Source organism: Fringilla coelebs (assembly GCF_963513975.1).
Source record: "Fringilla coelebs genome assembly, chromosome: 3".
Classification (NCBI taxonomy): domain Eukaryota; kingdom Metazoa; phylum Chordata; class Aves; order Passeriformes; family Fringillidae; genus Fringilla; species Fringilla coelebs.
This window is the reverse complement of record NC_140030.1, coordinates 37210884-37226818: the sequence shown is the minus strand read 5'-3', so window position 1 is coordinate 37226818 and position 15935 is coordinate 37210884. Positions and strand designations below refer to the sequence as shown.

General features: G+C 40.3%; 1 protein-coding gene across 1 annotated transcript in view; it reads left to right on the top strand.

Moving 5' to 3' along the window:
• Nucleotides 1–79: 79 nt before the first annotated feature.
• Nucleotides 80–15935, top strand: part of MDN1 (midasin AAA ATPase 1) — a gene marked incomplete at its 5' end in the record, with an annotated part of 93416 nt that continues 77560 nt past the window's right edge. Inside the window, 8 exons of the mRNA XM_084202056.1 lie at nt 80–181; nt 7042–7268; nt 8801–9025; nt 10356–10463; nt 10543–10735; nt 12697–12909; nt 14121–14252; nt 15705–15808. Of these exons, the coding sequence (XP_084058182.1) occupies nt 80–181; nt 7042–7268; nt 8801–9025; nt 10356–10463; nt 10543–10735; nt 12697–12909; nt 14121–14252; nt 15705–15808 (1304 nt within the window). The remainder of the gene's footprint in view (nt 182–7041; nt 7269–8800; nt 9026–10355; nt 10464–10542; nt 10736–12696; nt 12910–14120; nt 14253–15704; nt 15809–15935) is intronic.

Sequence of the window (15935 nt, the reverse complement as noted above, 5' to 3'; positions counted from 1 at the left end):
GCCGCGCGCCGCACGTGCTGCGCGCCGCGCGCTCCCCCCGGCGCCGTGCCCCTCCCGGCGCGGGACGAGCGGCAGCGGGATGGCGGCCGAGCTGCGGCTCCGCCTGGCCGAGTCCCTGCAGCTGGTGGCGCGCAGGAACGAGAAGAGCGGCGTGGAGCTGAGCAGATACGTGGCGAAGCAGGTGAGGAGCGGGCGGTGCGGGGTGCGCTGGCAGCCCCCGGGCGCCCGTACTCCCTCCGTCAGGGAGGGTCAGCAGTGTGGAGCGAAGGGAGCGCACCCTTCTGCCTCCCCCGTGCCGCCATCTCCTCCCGGCAACTCTGTGCGTGCCCGACCCCCCGGCCGTCCCTGGCCCTCGGGCAGCCGGCGGGAGCTGATCCCCGCTCTCCCCCTCCCTCTCTCCCTGGTGCTGCTTCTTGCCGCTATCGCCCCTTTCGGGGATGCGCGGGTGCAGCCCATGAGGAAGGTCCTCTTCTGTATACTGCTACCCTTCCTGTTGCGCTTCGCCCCGCAGTTGAAATCTTCTGTCCGTTCCGTGCCGCCTTAGGTGACTCCGGAGGCGTGACAGCAAGAGGCGGTATTTTGTTATCAAGCACTGAGACAGTAACTAGTCCCTACCCACTTGCTGTTTTGCGTGTCTTCTTTAATTACCTTAAAACAGCATGTGGGATAAAAAAAGGCTTGGATTTTCTAAGCTTTGCTTTGGGTTTTTTTTTTTAAAATCACAGACTCCGGGTTGTAGTGATGCTGAAAATATGGTCCTGTAGTCACCTTCATGCTTAGCCTGCCTTAGCTCTCAGAGGCACACCTGCTTTCTAGGAGAGTTAAGACCCATCTTCTTACTTTCTCTGAAATGCTTGAGGACGTGTAGTAACAGAATATCAGCATATCAGATATTGTTTTATTAATACTTTTCGTGATAGAGCTTTTGAAGCCCCTCAGATGTGTACACATTTTGGGGCTCAAAGTCTCTGTTTCTCTTTGAGTGTCTAGGAGACGTCCCAGTTGTTTGAAGATTTAAGCTCTGAAGTATCATATTTTTTCAGAATATTGGCTTTCAGCCTGAGTTGCTGTCGCAGTTATGGTTGGGGAAGGCTTTCATACTGGTACTCAAGGTTCTTTGTTGGTAGACAGATGGCTCTTTCTTCTGTCGCTGCAAATGACAGGATCAAAGTAAAATTGACACGAATATGCAGTCCTGAGTGGAAGCTAATTGGTGGGAAGCAGTGATGAGAAGTCGCTTTTCCAGAGAGAGAAGCTGCTGCGAAATAGAAAGGGGGATGATGTGGATACGAGTTGTAGCAGACAGATGGAGCAGCGGGCCATAAGTGAGTCACCGAGATCCGAGATTGGGAAAGACACCGTGCCCTTTCCCTTTCGGTGACTGTTCTGAGAAATGCTTCAGGTTTAAAAGCCTTGCTAGGTGGAAATTCCTAAAGAGTGATTGTATAGAGGGAGCCTGGAACAGCACATGATTTAACATTGGCACATCCTTTTGAAAACTGAATTGCTGTTTCCAGGCTTGGAAGCTACAGCTCTAGGATTATTTTAAGCTTGTCTTGCCACTAAACAAACTCCATCTCTAAATGTCATACCTGATTTCCTGCTTTGTATATAACCTAGGAAGCATGCAGTCTGGAAATGTAGAGCTCTCTTTGCTCTACAGCTTTATGTCTTTCTGGCAAGATATTTCTTCAACAGTATTCCATAAAGGAATGAATCTTGCCCATAACTGCTAAGTAAGGAGCAGTCTTTCGAGGTTCATAGTATGGCACAGTTCATGTGGTCCTGGAAGGTTTTGTTCCCTGTGTTTGGGATAGAATTAGAGCCTTTTCTGTATTTTTATATACCATAAACTCTGCAAAGATACAGCTAATTTCTGTGCTCTTAATGAGGAAGATGGGATGAAAAGCTCTCTGAACCAGTCTTTGTTCCCCACTTTTACATTTTTGAATGATTTAAGCAAACTGTAGAAGCAATGGGTCTCCACAAACTGCTGGAATGTGCTTTTGGCTCTGTGTTACCAAAGGTCTGCCAGAAAGTCTTCCTGCATAGAATTCCAAATGTGAATTTTGTGCAAATGTATGTATTTGGATGCCTGTGATCGTGTAATTTCAGCAGAGAAGTTAATGACTGAGAAGGTTAAAGCACTCCTAGGAATGGAACTTTAATGCAAAAACACCCTCACTGGTTTCTGTCCTTTGCATCTACCACAGTGTTTATATGGAAATATATCTATCAAAGAACCTGACCCCTTGGCATGTTTCTTCTATTTAGTTTATGCAACCTTCCTAAGTGGACAGGAGCTCTTGAGCACACCATTCTTGATTTTTCTTTTTTAATTAATGGTGGTTTATGTTGGCATCTTTCATTTTGTGTTTAATTTTCCTATGCAGCAGTGAAAGTTGTTTTAATAATAATTCCTGGTTCTTATTTAGAGGCCTTCAGTCTTCGCATTTGATGTTGAGAAATGCCTCTATTCCTTTATATCAATAAATGTGGGGAAAAGGAGATGGCCTAGTGGTCTCAAATTCACACAGTTACCCATTGTCTGTCAGCAAAATGTCCTGATGCTCTGGCAACTGAGGCAGAGGTTTTTTCATTCTGAAATGTAACTTCAACATTTTATTTGAAAGATTAGTTAGACTTTACATCATATAGCATTAGAAATAAGGGAAGGTGTGTTTGGCTTCTATCTTGGGCTCTATTGTCATCTCCTTCTGCTATGTTTCGAAAAGCTGTGATTTTCGCACACCTTATGTCAATGATGCAAAGTCAACGAAAAACTTCTTGCTTGCATCCTCTCTTGTGAGGGAGAGATCTGTCCAAGATGTGTTGGTGGAGGTTTAGGAAGTTCCAGCTTGTGAGACTGTGTATCACCCCTGCTTTTTTTATTGTTTGCCTTGAACTGTGCGGGTTGTAGGAAGAGTTGGGGCTCGTGTTTTGGTTTATCTTTCTGAACTGAACAGCTGCCAAAGAGTGGTGCTGCTCTGTTTTCTTTTAGTCTCTTCCCAAGGCCAAGCCACACCTTTGTCTTTCTTCTCTTATCTTGATCCCAGTAAGAGTGCTGATTTGGAAAATCCATTCAATTTTCCCACCCAGTGTAAGACTTTGTAAGAAGGATTAATTTGCATCATCTTGCTAAGTTGGTTGCTGCGCAATGATACAGCTGTTGTGTGAGAGAACAGAGAGAACATGAGTTCCTGTGATGGAGGGGAAGAAAGATTTCCATGTGTGGCCCTCATGCCCTCCCATCTCTTTAGGAATGTCCCAGTGTTAAATCTGTGTCTGGTGTAACCTGTGCATCGTGAGCAGAAATGTAGATTTCATATACCAGCTTGCTTGTTGCTGTGATCCTTTCTTTTATGATTTTAGAGTTTGGATTAAGCTAGGTGTTACGAGTTAAAAAAAAGGGCTACCCATTTTTTAAAAGTTGCAGATTTACAAGCTGAGCGGGTTGCTGATAGAGGAAAGTTCTTTGTTAGTTTCGTGTTGTAATCATCTGGTAAGAGTCGGTCGTGAACTCCCTAGTGTTGAGAATTCCCCTTTTTGTCAGTGCCAACCTGCCTGCTGCCAGGTGGATGGCCCTTCTGGGACAGTGAAAGGAGGGGACATCGGAGGGCATTCAAATGACAGGAAAGCCCCCCCACCAAACCCAGGTAAAAGACTCCTAAAACAAGGAGCCAACACAGAATTGAGAGACAAAGTGATGTCTGGACGCGAGGGACAGAATCCAAAGCCTGTTGAGATGCTGGGACCCTTTTTGCCCCTCGCCCTAGCCTGGAGGATCTCAGCTGGGGGCAGGACCCTGAAGGTCAAACCGAAAAAGCGAACAAGGGGTATCCCTGGTGCTCTGCTGAGGTCGGAATCCCCAGCTCTGCCTACAGACTAGTGGACAAAGCTGCACTTTTCCTCCTCATCCTCCTCCTCCTCCTCTGGGCCACACCTGGGAGCGGTGGCGGTGAGAGCGCGACCCATCAGTTCTGCCTGTGAAATAGAAAGCTGTGTTTCGTGTCTGGCACAGAAAGGAAACGTGTGTATTTGTGATTGCGATATGTGTAGACACCAACCATGGGACGACTGCAAATTCTAATAATAACTGAGGAAAGTAAAGCATGGAAGAAGGCCTCTGAACCTAGCCTGTGTTTGCAGTTAACCTGGATTAATTTAGGAGCATTTGAATTACAGCATTCGGGATGTTGCTCCTTGCTTGTAGTCAGGCCTTATAGAGTGCTGCAATGGTTACCTTTTTAGGTATAATTTTGGAATATTGTTTGTATCCTTGAAACTATAGCTTTGGAATGTATAGAAAGGAAATGTGCTTATCTCACTCCTTAACAAAACTGAGAAAAAAAGCTTGAGAAATGAAGAGGGACATCCTCTGAAGGATTTACAACTTCAAGGGAAGCTGGACATCACTGATAGTCCTTGTAATAACAAGGGGGACCCACATCTGGGGAGCTGGACTTCACCAGATGGGATTTGTCATTGTTCTTGCAGAAACTGGACCAACATCTTGGAGTCTGCCACCACTATCTGGGGATCCTCCTTTTTGGGACACATCCTGAGAAAAACTAAATCACAATAGTGTATAGAATTGTGATAAAAACAAGTAGAAATAGAAACTGCTGAGAAAGCTTCTGAGTACCCCTATAAATACCTGTGAGCCCAAATATCGCTGTGCAGTTGGAGGGAAAACTCCCTCCACTGTACCCAGCGCTGTTTTGCTCATACTTTACCATAATTAATTAATAAATTGATTGTTGCTTGAATATTGGCCTAGTCAAGCTTCTTATTTATAACATGCCTGCCTGAGCTGAGCACTTTTAATAAAGGCATTAAAAAGGAGAAAGATCTCCTACCCTATTCATTTCACTAGGTATTATTAAAGATTTCTGTACCTTGTGTGCTCTGTGCACATGTACTCTGCAAGTTGGGAAGGAGATGAGCATCCTGCTGCTGGAGCAGCGACTGGAATGGTGTCTGTCTGCAGGTCTCAGTCCTGGCTGTGTGTCTGCTTCATGTGTCTCTTTAATAACAGGCTGTGTGTATGTGTTGTGTGCTTGGAGGCACAGCCTTTTATGATACTTTCTTAAACCAACTCTTTGGAACCCCATGTGCAGATTTGACTATCCCAGACTTGAACACTTTGAGATCAGTTGTCTATCGCTATTGGTTGAGAAAGCTGGTGTTTCATAAAGCCATGTTTAGTTAAAAATAACCCCCTCTGACAGTATTCTGCTTCTCTATAACATTTTTTCATTTAGGCTCAGATAAACAGTCTCTTTGTAGAGTAAGAATGTTGCCACTGTGATTTTTTTAACGGTTTTATTAAGTCCTAAGGGTACTGCGCACAATGATTAAAAAACTGCTTCCTCTCACGAAATTGCCAAGTGGCATGAATTTGTTGGACAGTAGACATGTAAATACAGAATTTTACTGAATCAGTCACGTTATTTATTATTTTATTGTTAACTGGCTTTATTTGATATTCAAAGCTCTGGTTAATAAATGAGGCACCCTGTTGTGCCTTGTTTGGGTAGCCAAAGATGTAATTGATTTGAAAATTGGAGGTACTTTTTGTTTTTTCCAGTTGAGTTTACTTCTGGTTCTTTTGAGCCATTCTGCCTTTCAACAGCTTATTAGTCATTTTGCCACTCAAAATCTGATTCCTTGCAATGAGCAGGGCCTTGCTCAATTTTAAAAATTATTTCTGATGCTGCTGTGATAGATGAGAGACAGATAAACTTATGTTCTGTAAAAGCAAACATGAGGCCTGTAAGAAATAGGTTGCAATTAATGTGATGTGCTTGATATTTGTGGTGTATATACCTCACTGGTATTCTTAATGCTGTATGGGGATGTATGTCTTCTCAAATTCAGGAGACCAAGGAACTTGAACAGGTTTGCATGTGTTCTAGAAGGGTGTGTATTGGTGTAGTCAAAGGACAGCTGCACTCTTGTAAAAATGAAACCATCCCTGAGATGGTGAGACCAGGAACAGGTCTTACCGGAGTACCTAAAGCCTAGGAGAAGCAGGAATTGGCTGCACGTGGTGCTGAAACAAAAAACTACCTGAATTACAGAATATTCCTGTCTTGAACAGGATAAGGGTTTGCTCAGTAAGGAAGGGGAGCATGGAGCATCTGAGTTGAGAGCAAAACTGCTACAGTGCAAATTCATAATCCTGATTTGCAAAATTACTTGTACTGCACTATGTGTTAAACATCATGGAAGTGGAGAGATGCTTGGGTAGTAACATGAGCTCAAAGAGGGATATTTATGGGCAAGACACAAGAAATGGGTTGTTCATCAGCAACAAAGTTAGGAGGGCTGGGGGCATTAGGCAGGGGAGATGTGAGGTTAAGTAAGGTGTGTTGGTTTGGGATTTTTTCTTTCTTCCAGCAGATGTAAATATGTTTTCCTTGTATTTTAAAGCAACCAAATGACCATTTTTGAATACCAGTGTAGAAAGAAGAAGGATTTCAACCAAAACTGCAGCTACAAGATGCTTCTTGTTAAGAGCATTGCTTGCTGTAATTCTTGTCAGAACTATGAAAATAAGGCTGTGATCATGAGTGATTGAATTCTTCTTTTTTTAAAGAGATAGTGAACATGAAGCAAGTTTAAATGTTAAGTTTAAGGTCTTAAATGTTTTGTGGTTCTCATGAGAACAAGCTGTTTAAGATCAATGGAAATTCTAGGAAGATGTATTGTTTCAACATTTTCCCAGTCTTTTTCTTTAAAAGAATAATTACAAATTGCTTTATCTTTCAGTTGTAAAATACAATTTAGGGTTTTGGGACTACTTTGTAATTCCTGTTTGATGTGTCATTCTGCATCTTACTCCTTCTGTATTGTAATTTTTTTTTTTAAATACTGAGAACTGTGTCAATTGAGTACTTGCTTTGGGATTTTGGTCTCCCTTCTGGTTTTCAATTATTTGTTCCTGTAAAATTCACTCTGACCCCTGCATGAATAGTTCTGAAGTTAAAAGTCAAAATCATTTTCCATTTAACCTGTTTTCACTTCCCATTCCTTTAGGTTTGGACTCAGCAGGATCGCCAGTGCATCCTGAATACTTTAGCACAGTTATTGCTGGATAAAGAATGTACTCTGTTGATCGGCCGTCAGGTTCGGCCCATTCTGCTGGATTTGTTGGAAAGAAATGCAGAAGCTATCAAAGCTGGTGGCCAAATCAACCATGATCGGCATGAAAGGCTTTGTGTAGCAATGAGCAAGCTGCTTGCTGACCACCCTGATGTTATGCCGTGAGTAATGAGATATCAGTGTTTGAATTTAGGAAGTGTTACAACCTGCCCCTGGAGGCAGGGTAAACCAGGTTTTTGTCAATAGATGGATTGGGATGGATTAGAGAGAAGGACACTGACTGGTGTTTTTATATTTTAGAACTGGTGTTTATTACTGGTGTTCTGTTTATTTTAGAACCATTTGGTTGCAATGGAAAGGAGATATGTAGCTGTTTTGGTTATTATCTGTAGAAATACAACAATATATAAGTGTAAAAAATAACACTTAAGAAAATGAGTAAGGGAAATAAAAGAAAGAGGGCAAGAATAGAAATCTCACTACCCACGGTTCCAGTGGCGAGACTTGGTTGTTGCAGTTTCGGTGTCCATTGGTCCAAGTGCTGGTCAAAGTGTTGATCCATCAGGGGGCGGGGGAAGCCCATGGAACACAAAATTTGTCGGGTTAATAAACACTCAGGTTCAGGTGGGAATGCCCAGGTATTCCCCTGGGGAAGAGTGTTACTCTGTGTTGCAACACTGGATAATGACCAGTTCTCTGATGGAAGTTCCTAAAAGTGAATCTGGGGGCACTTCAGGGATCTTGTATTCATGACTCCTCCCAAGACGTGACAGCTGCCTCTAATGTAGCTGAGCCAGTTATGCGCTATCTGAAGGGATGAAAGCCTTCACTGTGAATGTCCCAGTATTTCCCCCGAGGGGAATTTTCACTCCTGAGCCACTTGAATAAGGGAGGATATTGTAATGATAAAAAGCATTATCCCACCTTGCAGGATTTGCTTCTTACTGGTCTCTTCCAGATGTGGCCCAAACCCCTGCTTGTAGCCCTGGGTGATGGGTGCTCACCCCCTCTGCCCCTGGGGCTGTGACCCTGCACATCCTCAGCAAAGCACTGCTGCTTTGGGAAATGGCCAATTGTTTGAGTCATCATTAACCATTACCATTGCGGTTAACATTTCATCCAAGCAGTACGTGCTTGTTACTGTTCCCTGGTGAAGAGAGGTAGTGTCAGGATTTGAATTGTCTCCCACAGTAACAAATACGTTTTGAACTGAAATAATTGTTAAGTAAATACAAGTCTCAAACACAGATTGTTTTAATTAAATCGTGTTGTAAGATGCAATTTGACTTTCACCTGTGGTCTACAGAAAAGCAAAACAGCTTGAAAATAGTTCACAACCAACATCTCTGAGTTTAATATTAGATCTCTAGGCTGGTAGAATATAAAATTGCATAAGTAGGAATCTGTATTACTTTTTTAGTGAACAAGAGCAATCAAAGAGTTTTCACCAAAGGCACTACTGTTTCCCCTTGATAATTAAGTAATGATTTCTAATAAGGCAAAGTGTCTGTTGTCAGCTGATTGCTGAAGTGGTCAGTCTTCCCCATGTGTGGATGAAGTTAATTACAGTTCTTAGTACTGTCAGTTACCGTCTTAGGATCTGTTGCCCTGACATCTTTATTAGGGTCTGGTTTTCTTTCTTCTGACTTACATGTTTGTGTTCCACCTCTTTCTCTCTCACTCTCTTCTAAAGATTTGCTCTAAGATACTTTAAAACTACATCGCCAGTTTTCCAGAGGCTTTTCCTGGAGAGCTCAGATGCAAACACAGTCCGGTACGGGCGCAGACGAATGAAGTTACGGGACCTCATGGAGGCTGCCTACAGGTTTTTACAGAAGGAGCCATCAGTTTTCCGGGAGCTATGGGACTGGAGTGTGTGTGTTCCACTCCTAAGGAGTCATGACACCTTAGTCCGTTGGTAAGTTAAAACCTCCAAATCTGCTTCATTGAATAGCTGTATCTGTGTCTTGAATTGTAATTAACCGTGTTCACATGCAATAGAAAGTGTCCTCAAGTAATACCAGAAATCCATACCAATGATATCTGTACTTGTACTTCTTAACTGACCTTTTGAAAGCTATAGTGATTTATCACAAAGTGAATTTCACAATAGCACTTAGTAGTGCTTGGAGCTATGGTCTAGAGAATCTTTCCAAATTACTTCAGTTTGCCCAAGTTGGTTCTTTTTTCAGTTGTTTGTGTGTTGATTTCTCAGCAGCTGTAAAACATAGCTCATTTAAGCTGCACTTTGTATTGGCCTTGTTACAGGTTTCATGTGGGATTTTGGTCAGATCTTTCATGTTAGGTGTCTGCCCGCAGGCCTTCAGCCTAATCACATGCTCCACCTTATTTAGTATTGATAGTGCCTTTTATTTTAAAAAAAGATGTTTAATAGTCTTCACTTTTTAAAACATAAATTCTGAATTGTGTTGGTAGCACATAATTTCAGCAAGGTGCTAAATTTAGGAAGGGCAGAACCAAGACTGTTGTCAAATCTATCCGTCATTTATGAAGCTCATCAAAAGTTAGTGTCAGAAAAAGAGAGACCTTGCAATTCATTGAGTAGAATTGGTTTACCTGGTGTTCAACCAGTAGTCTTAAGTGAATGAGCTGACTCTTAAACATTTATCCTGGAACAATCTTCTGCCTTCCCCCCCCCATCTCTTCCTTCCCCTCATCATGCTCCTTGAAAACTTTGTTCTTGGAAGCTAAAAACAGCATTATAATGAATGAGAACTGGTTTATGATTTATATTAAACATTCCTTTGATGCAAGACAGCTTTATGTAATCATGACTTGGGAGTTGTTGGCTTTTTTAAGCACTAAGAATTGATTTCATTGCATTAAGTTTACTTTAGAAATAGCATGAAATGCAGTTTTGGAAGGGAAATAGTAAGAGGGAAAAAAATGGGCAGAGATGACTTCATTTTCCTTGTCTTATATGTTAGCCTTCATTTACTTAGGAAAATGCATTCCGTTATTATATTTCTGCTGATAATTCAATTCTTCAGAGAAATGTTAGCTAATTGGTGTATAAATTAAAACTGTGCCATGATAGAATTGCTTTCCTCAGTTCTGAGATATTTGTCTAATCTAAAATAATGTTAAGCATAGTGCTAAAATAATTTCTATGAATAAAGTTTTCTGCACATTTTTCCAAACTTGATATTTTGGTATGCAACTGACAGTTGTCAAACTACATTTCTTAAAACTGTTTTGACATATTATGTTCTAAATTAAATTTTTAGGTATACTTCAAACTGTCTTGCTCTGGTTACATGCATGAGCGATGAGCATAAATTATCTTTCCTGAAGAAGATATTCAATCCTGAGGAGCTGATACATTTCAGACTGAAGTAAGGACTTTTAAAATCTTGAACACTATTTGTTTTTTTTCATGGCTTTCAGCTGAGTTAATAAACATGGGTTTCACAGGTTGCTAGAAGAATCTCAGCTGCAGAATGTGGAACAAGCCTTAGTTTTGGCTAATCCAGACTCCTCATTTTGGCAAAAGGAGAAGGAACTGCACTATACACAAGGACACGTTGTGTCAGGCGACCTCTCTGCACATGTAGTTGCTGTCTGTGGCATTGTGCTGCCCAGACTACAGCATGTTTCTGAAGAGCAGGTATGTAATCCACAGTTAAATCAGAACATTTTTGTTTTAGGAATTTCTAAGTACAGCCAACTGACTTTATTTCCTGATTGGATGGTATTGAGATACTGTGAGTAATGTGTGTATATTTATCTTTCTCAGTGTGTGCTGTAAGCTAGTGTTGCATAATTCTGGTGCCACAAAGAAGCTCTGCAGTGGAGTGAAGCAATGAAGGAGCAATAGTGCTGTTCATTTTACCTTCATGTAGCAGTTTGTACAAACATACTACAAAAGAATATTCAGCCTCATGTACTAACTCCTGTCTCAGTTGGGATGACAATCCATAGCTGACTAAAGCCAGGATCTGGGACAGTTGCTTTTACCTGCATGACATAGGGGTTTTTGTGCTGTACAGTTATCTTGTATGCAGCCTTTCTCCAAACATATGCTCAGTTCTTCTATGAAAAGAAGAAAACAAGGGTGCTGTCTAAACTCTTCCAGAAGGCAGAGAAAGGGGAAAGGAAGTGAGCAAGAATTTACTGTCATCACTTGAGCAAGTGTAATGTATACTATAGTGCCTTCTAGTTTTGGGAAGCCCATTGAAGGCATAAACATTTTTAAACAAAAAGTAGTTAGCAATTTAGAAGAAAAAAAGGTTAACTTAAGTTGTTCAGATCCCTTTTTGTAGCTACAGCCAGTATTCCTGTCTGTTTTTCTTCTTTAGGTACCGGTTTTAGTTCTTAGCTGAGTTCTTTTGTTTAATTTTGTAACAGTGATCTACAACAGGACAAAGAAATGAAGAGTACCAGTGTCCAGAATTGTTTGAGTGGCTGAAGCAAGGAAAGAGGGTTTTCCCTCCAAATTCCTCTTCCCCCCATGCTGTTTTTCTCCCCACTTCTGTTTTTGAATTCAGTGTTTTCTAGTCTTTTGGGATTTTTTTATAGGATTGTGAGAGAGTGGTTTGGAATTCACTGTAGCAGAAAAACTGTAGAGCAGTTTAAGAAGATTCTTACTCCCATGGCAGCATCACTTCTGCTGCAGCTCTGCTGAAGCCAGCCCATGCCATAAACTGGATTACTGAAAGAGTCCTCTTTATCTCTGAGGGTGGTGAGAACTTCCCTGAAAGGAATGCTTTTATTTTTTTAATAGCTGCAGGTATTCCACTGATCTGGTCTACTGTGTAGTTCCAGTTACAATAGGGAGGTTCCAGTGACAGCTTAGGAAGTCTGATGAAGACATAGGAGCAAATTGTGAGGGAAAAGCAGGTTCTCTTGTTTCCAGAGGAGTACATCAAGCTGTATCTGAAAAAAGGTCAGACTTAAATACAAAGACACTTGTTTCTATACTCTGATTTCTTTCCTCTGAGCCTTTTGGCACAAAGCACTAATTTTTGTGCCATATATAGATATGTGACTATAAGAGCCAGAATATTTGGAGACTGTCTGTAGCATTGATTGATTACCATTCAATAAACTGAATTAATTAAACTTTGAATAAAATGAAAATGTTATTGAATTTTTTTTTTCATTCACCGAGTTTAATGATCTTATACTTCGGCCTCCACAGAAAGTAAACACATTTATCCATTTAACATTCATATTTGCATAATTTGAATGCAACTGCTCTTTGATTTGTTCTGTGATTTGGATTCCTTCTGGTGACTTAATTTCACTCATATTGCAAATTTTATTTGATTGACATGAGTCATGACTGAATAGTTACTATGCCTGTACTGACAACTTAGTGTGAATTCCCTTGGGATCAAGTTGTATGTATGCTTTTCATTAAGTGTTTCACCTGTTATACGTTTTGGATGAAATCTATTTTGATATCTGTTAATAAATACAAACTTTAGACTCCTTTATTTTACTTGACATGCAGAGCTGCAGGCCAAAATTTTTCTTGTTGTTAGACTCACTTTCCTAATAGTTCTGTAAGAGAACTGTAAGAGAAGTCATTTCAAGTGTAGTAACCCAAATTTTATGTTTGAACAGGAAAATAATACCTGCAGTTTTGTTTTGGTTGAATCTGCCTTCACAAATCTTCAAAACCTTGCTATTGCTGTAGCATATCAGACTCCTGTTTTATTAGAAGGACCAATAGGATGTGGCAAAACTTCGTTAATTGAATATTTAGCAGCTGTTACAGGAAGAGCAAAACCTCCTCATATTCTGAAAGTTCAGCTTGGAGATCAAACTGATAGTAAGGTAACTGATGAATTTGTTTGATGTTTGAATCATGTGACATAACTTTTACTTAAAGGATGGACTTAATTTTCTAATAATATGTTTTCACTCAAGGACACTACAGTGCCCAACTCTTTAGTACTGGTCTTAATATTGGTGAAAATGAATAAATAAACAAGGAAAAATCCTGTTATTTTCCAAGTTTTAAATTCTTTGCAAAATTGTGCTAAACCTGTATTATTCAAATTATGTATTATCACGGTTTTTCTATGTGGAAGAGCTCTATTGTTTTGGGGTTTTTTTTTAATGAAAAAAATTGATTTTTATTGGAAAAAGCAAAATTCTGGTGCAAAAAAGGTTGTATGAACACTTTTATTTCAGTTTAAGTGATCTAATGTCAGTTTAATCTGATGCTTTTTTTTGAGATAAAGGTCAGATAAAGTAAGATACTGGGATGTTAAGGTGACTTGCAGTTACATATTAATGATTAAGCTGTATCTGTAGATGATTTTATGTACTTCTTGTTTTGCATATAGAATTTTGGAGCTTGAGTTATGTTGTTTTGCTCAATTTATTTTTAGTTTTTGAAGGTGGTTAGTATTTACCAGAAGTTATCAGGGGTTTTTTATTACCATACATAAGCACCTTCTTTGCTTGCATGGAACACCTAGTTTCACCATCTCACAGACTGTATCTTCTCATGTACAAGAGTAAGGCCATCATATTTAAGAAAAAGTAGTGAGGTTCAAGGTATAAAATATGTAGCAGTAAAATCACAAACTTGATTTTTAAAGCAATGCTTATATTGAAGTTACAATTTGAGAAAAAAGCATAGCTTTGACTGGATTTTACCTTTTAATAAATTACTTTATAGTTCTGTTTACTACCTTAGTCACAGACTTTTCAAAAACATAAAGTTTGGTGTGATCCTAGACAGTTTTCTGTGTTACTTTAGATTGCTTGTAAATTAGGATGGAATAGATCATTAATTCACTTCCAATTACCTGGTTTGTTTTAATTATTAAGTTTCAGTTAAATTGCCACCGGAGGTGGGAAACTTTTCTTCTTAATTAAAAGAAATGCAATGCTGGGCACAGATTGCCAGACAGATTGTTTAGTAAGGTGGAGGTAAAGTGTCACTTCTGTGCCAACTTTGGTCGTACTTGCCATCCTTTCCTCTGGGGAGGTGATGCCCAGGTAGGGCTCTGATGTGTCAACTGTTTCTGTCACAGACGCTGCTGGGGATGTATCGATGCACAGATGTACCAGGGGAGTTTGTGTGGCAGCCTGGCACCTTGACACAAGCTGTTACCAAAGGTCACTGGATACTTCTGGAGGATATTGATTATGCTCCTCTGGATGTGGTATGTAGCTTGATGTTTGCTTTAAGGTACTGGTCTTAATGCCCATGGTGGCAGTTTTGGAAATCTGATCACCAGGGGTCTGGAGCAGCACGCTGAAAATGCTGCTGCTTTAGAAGGGCTTGGAAAGAGCTCACCTGTCTTGGTTCACATGTTTGCACACCTGATTAGTTTTTGTCTTTGTTACAGAGTAGTCCTGACAGTGATCACAGATTTCACTCTGAAAACTGGAGTTCACACTGATAATGTGCCTATTTAATAGTGCTTTGGTGTTTGAAACCAAATGTCGCCCTAAACACCACAAAATATTGTCAGCATATGAGGCTGATGCTGTTAATAAGATTTTTTTTTTGTGTGTGTGTGCCCTTTTTTCCCTTCCACATATTTTTCCTTACACATTTCTACCATATTAAAAATGTGCTGTTGCATTAAGCATTATAAGTTTTAACAGGTTTCCTGATTTTTTGGCTCCAGAACAACTAGTTAGTCAGTCATCCTTGCCTCTTGAAGTAATGGCTACTGAAAACAAGTCATTTGCAAGCATGGTGTGATAGAGGTGCTTTGCTGCATAGGCCTGCTGAACATCCTGCGGGTTGTTTCCTTTCATGTCTGTTCCATAAAGCATCCTTTGTGTGACTGAATAACCTGTCAGTTTGTTTATTAGGTTCTAGGCTTTTTATTTAGGTATAGAAATAGAAAATTTATTAAAAAGCAACTGAATAGAGCTTGTATGTACAGACAGTTCACTGCTAGGAGGTCGTGCACTTATTGCTTCTGTGGATTTAGCTCACTGCACTCATGATGAGCATACCCTGAGCAGTATCCTGCATTCATCAAATCCCTTTCTTCAGGTCCTCCCTGCAGGCATCCTGTCTGCTTTCTCCATATCAAAGGATCTCTCTGTGTGCCTCCCTCAGTGCTGAGAGGTTGGTGTGGTCATACCTCCCTTCTTTCTTTCCACCACCTCTCCTTCCCCAGGGAAGGCTACGTTTTATAAAGAGATACAAACTCTCCTGGGGTAGCAGTATATATACTAAAAAAGGTTGATGGTTGAGAATGACATCCTTGAGATACAGGTCATAAACAAAGCTTCTGATTTGAATGTGCCTAATAAGTAATTTGATAATTTAAAAATAAATAGTTTTGATTTGGACTTGAAGTGTAATGGCTGTCATTTCCATTGTCTTATCATTAAATTGGAATACAGGAGAAAAAAAGGTAAGTAAGCATTACACCTTTGGCTTTGCTGATTAAAATTGCTGGGAACTCTGCAATTCCTGTTAGCATCACTTGGAAGTGTATCTCTGGAAATAGCAGTTGCTGGCAATGTAATGGTGCTCAGTGGCATTGCTCCAGCATCTCAAGTGTGAAATAAGTGTGGATGGTTGTGCTGTCTGTTAGTGTCACCAAAAAAAAAGAAAAAAAAAGTTTTATAATTTTTCTTTTTCTCTCCAGATCTCTGTGTTGATTCCACTTTTGGAGAAAAGAGAGTTACTGATTCCTGGTCGTGGTGACTGTTTAAAAGTAGCACCAGGATTCCAATTTTTTGCAACCAGGAGGTAGGTTTGTAAACTTAAATGAGATTGAGAATATGGGTATCCTATTTTTAAGTCCAAGGTAACTTTACAAGGTACTTTTATAGGAGTACTTTAGCAATTTCCAGTTAACAAGCAATATAAGTCATAG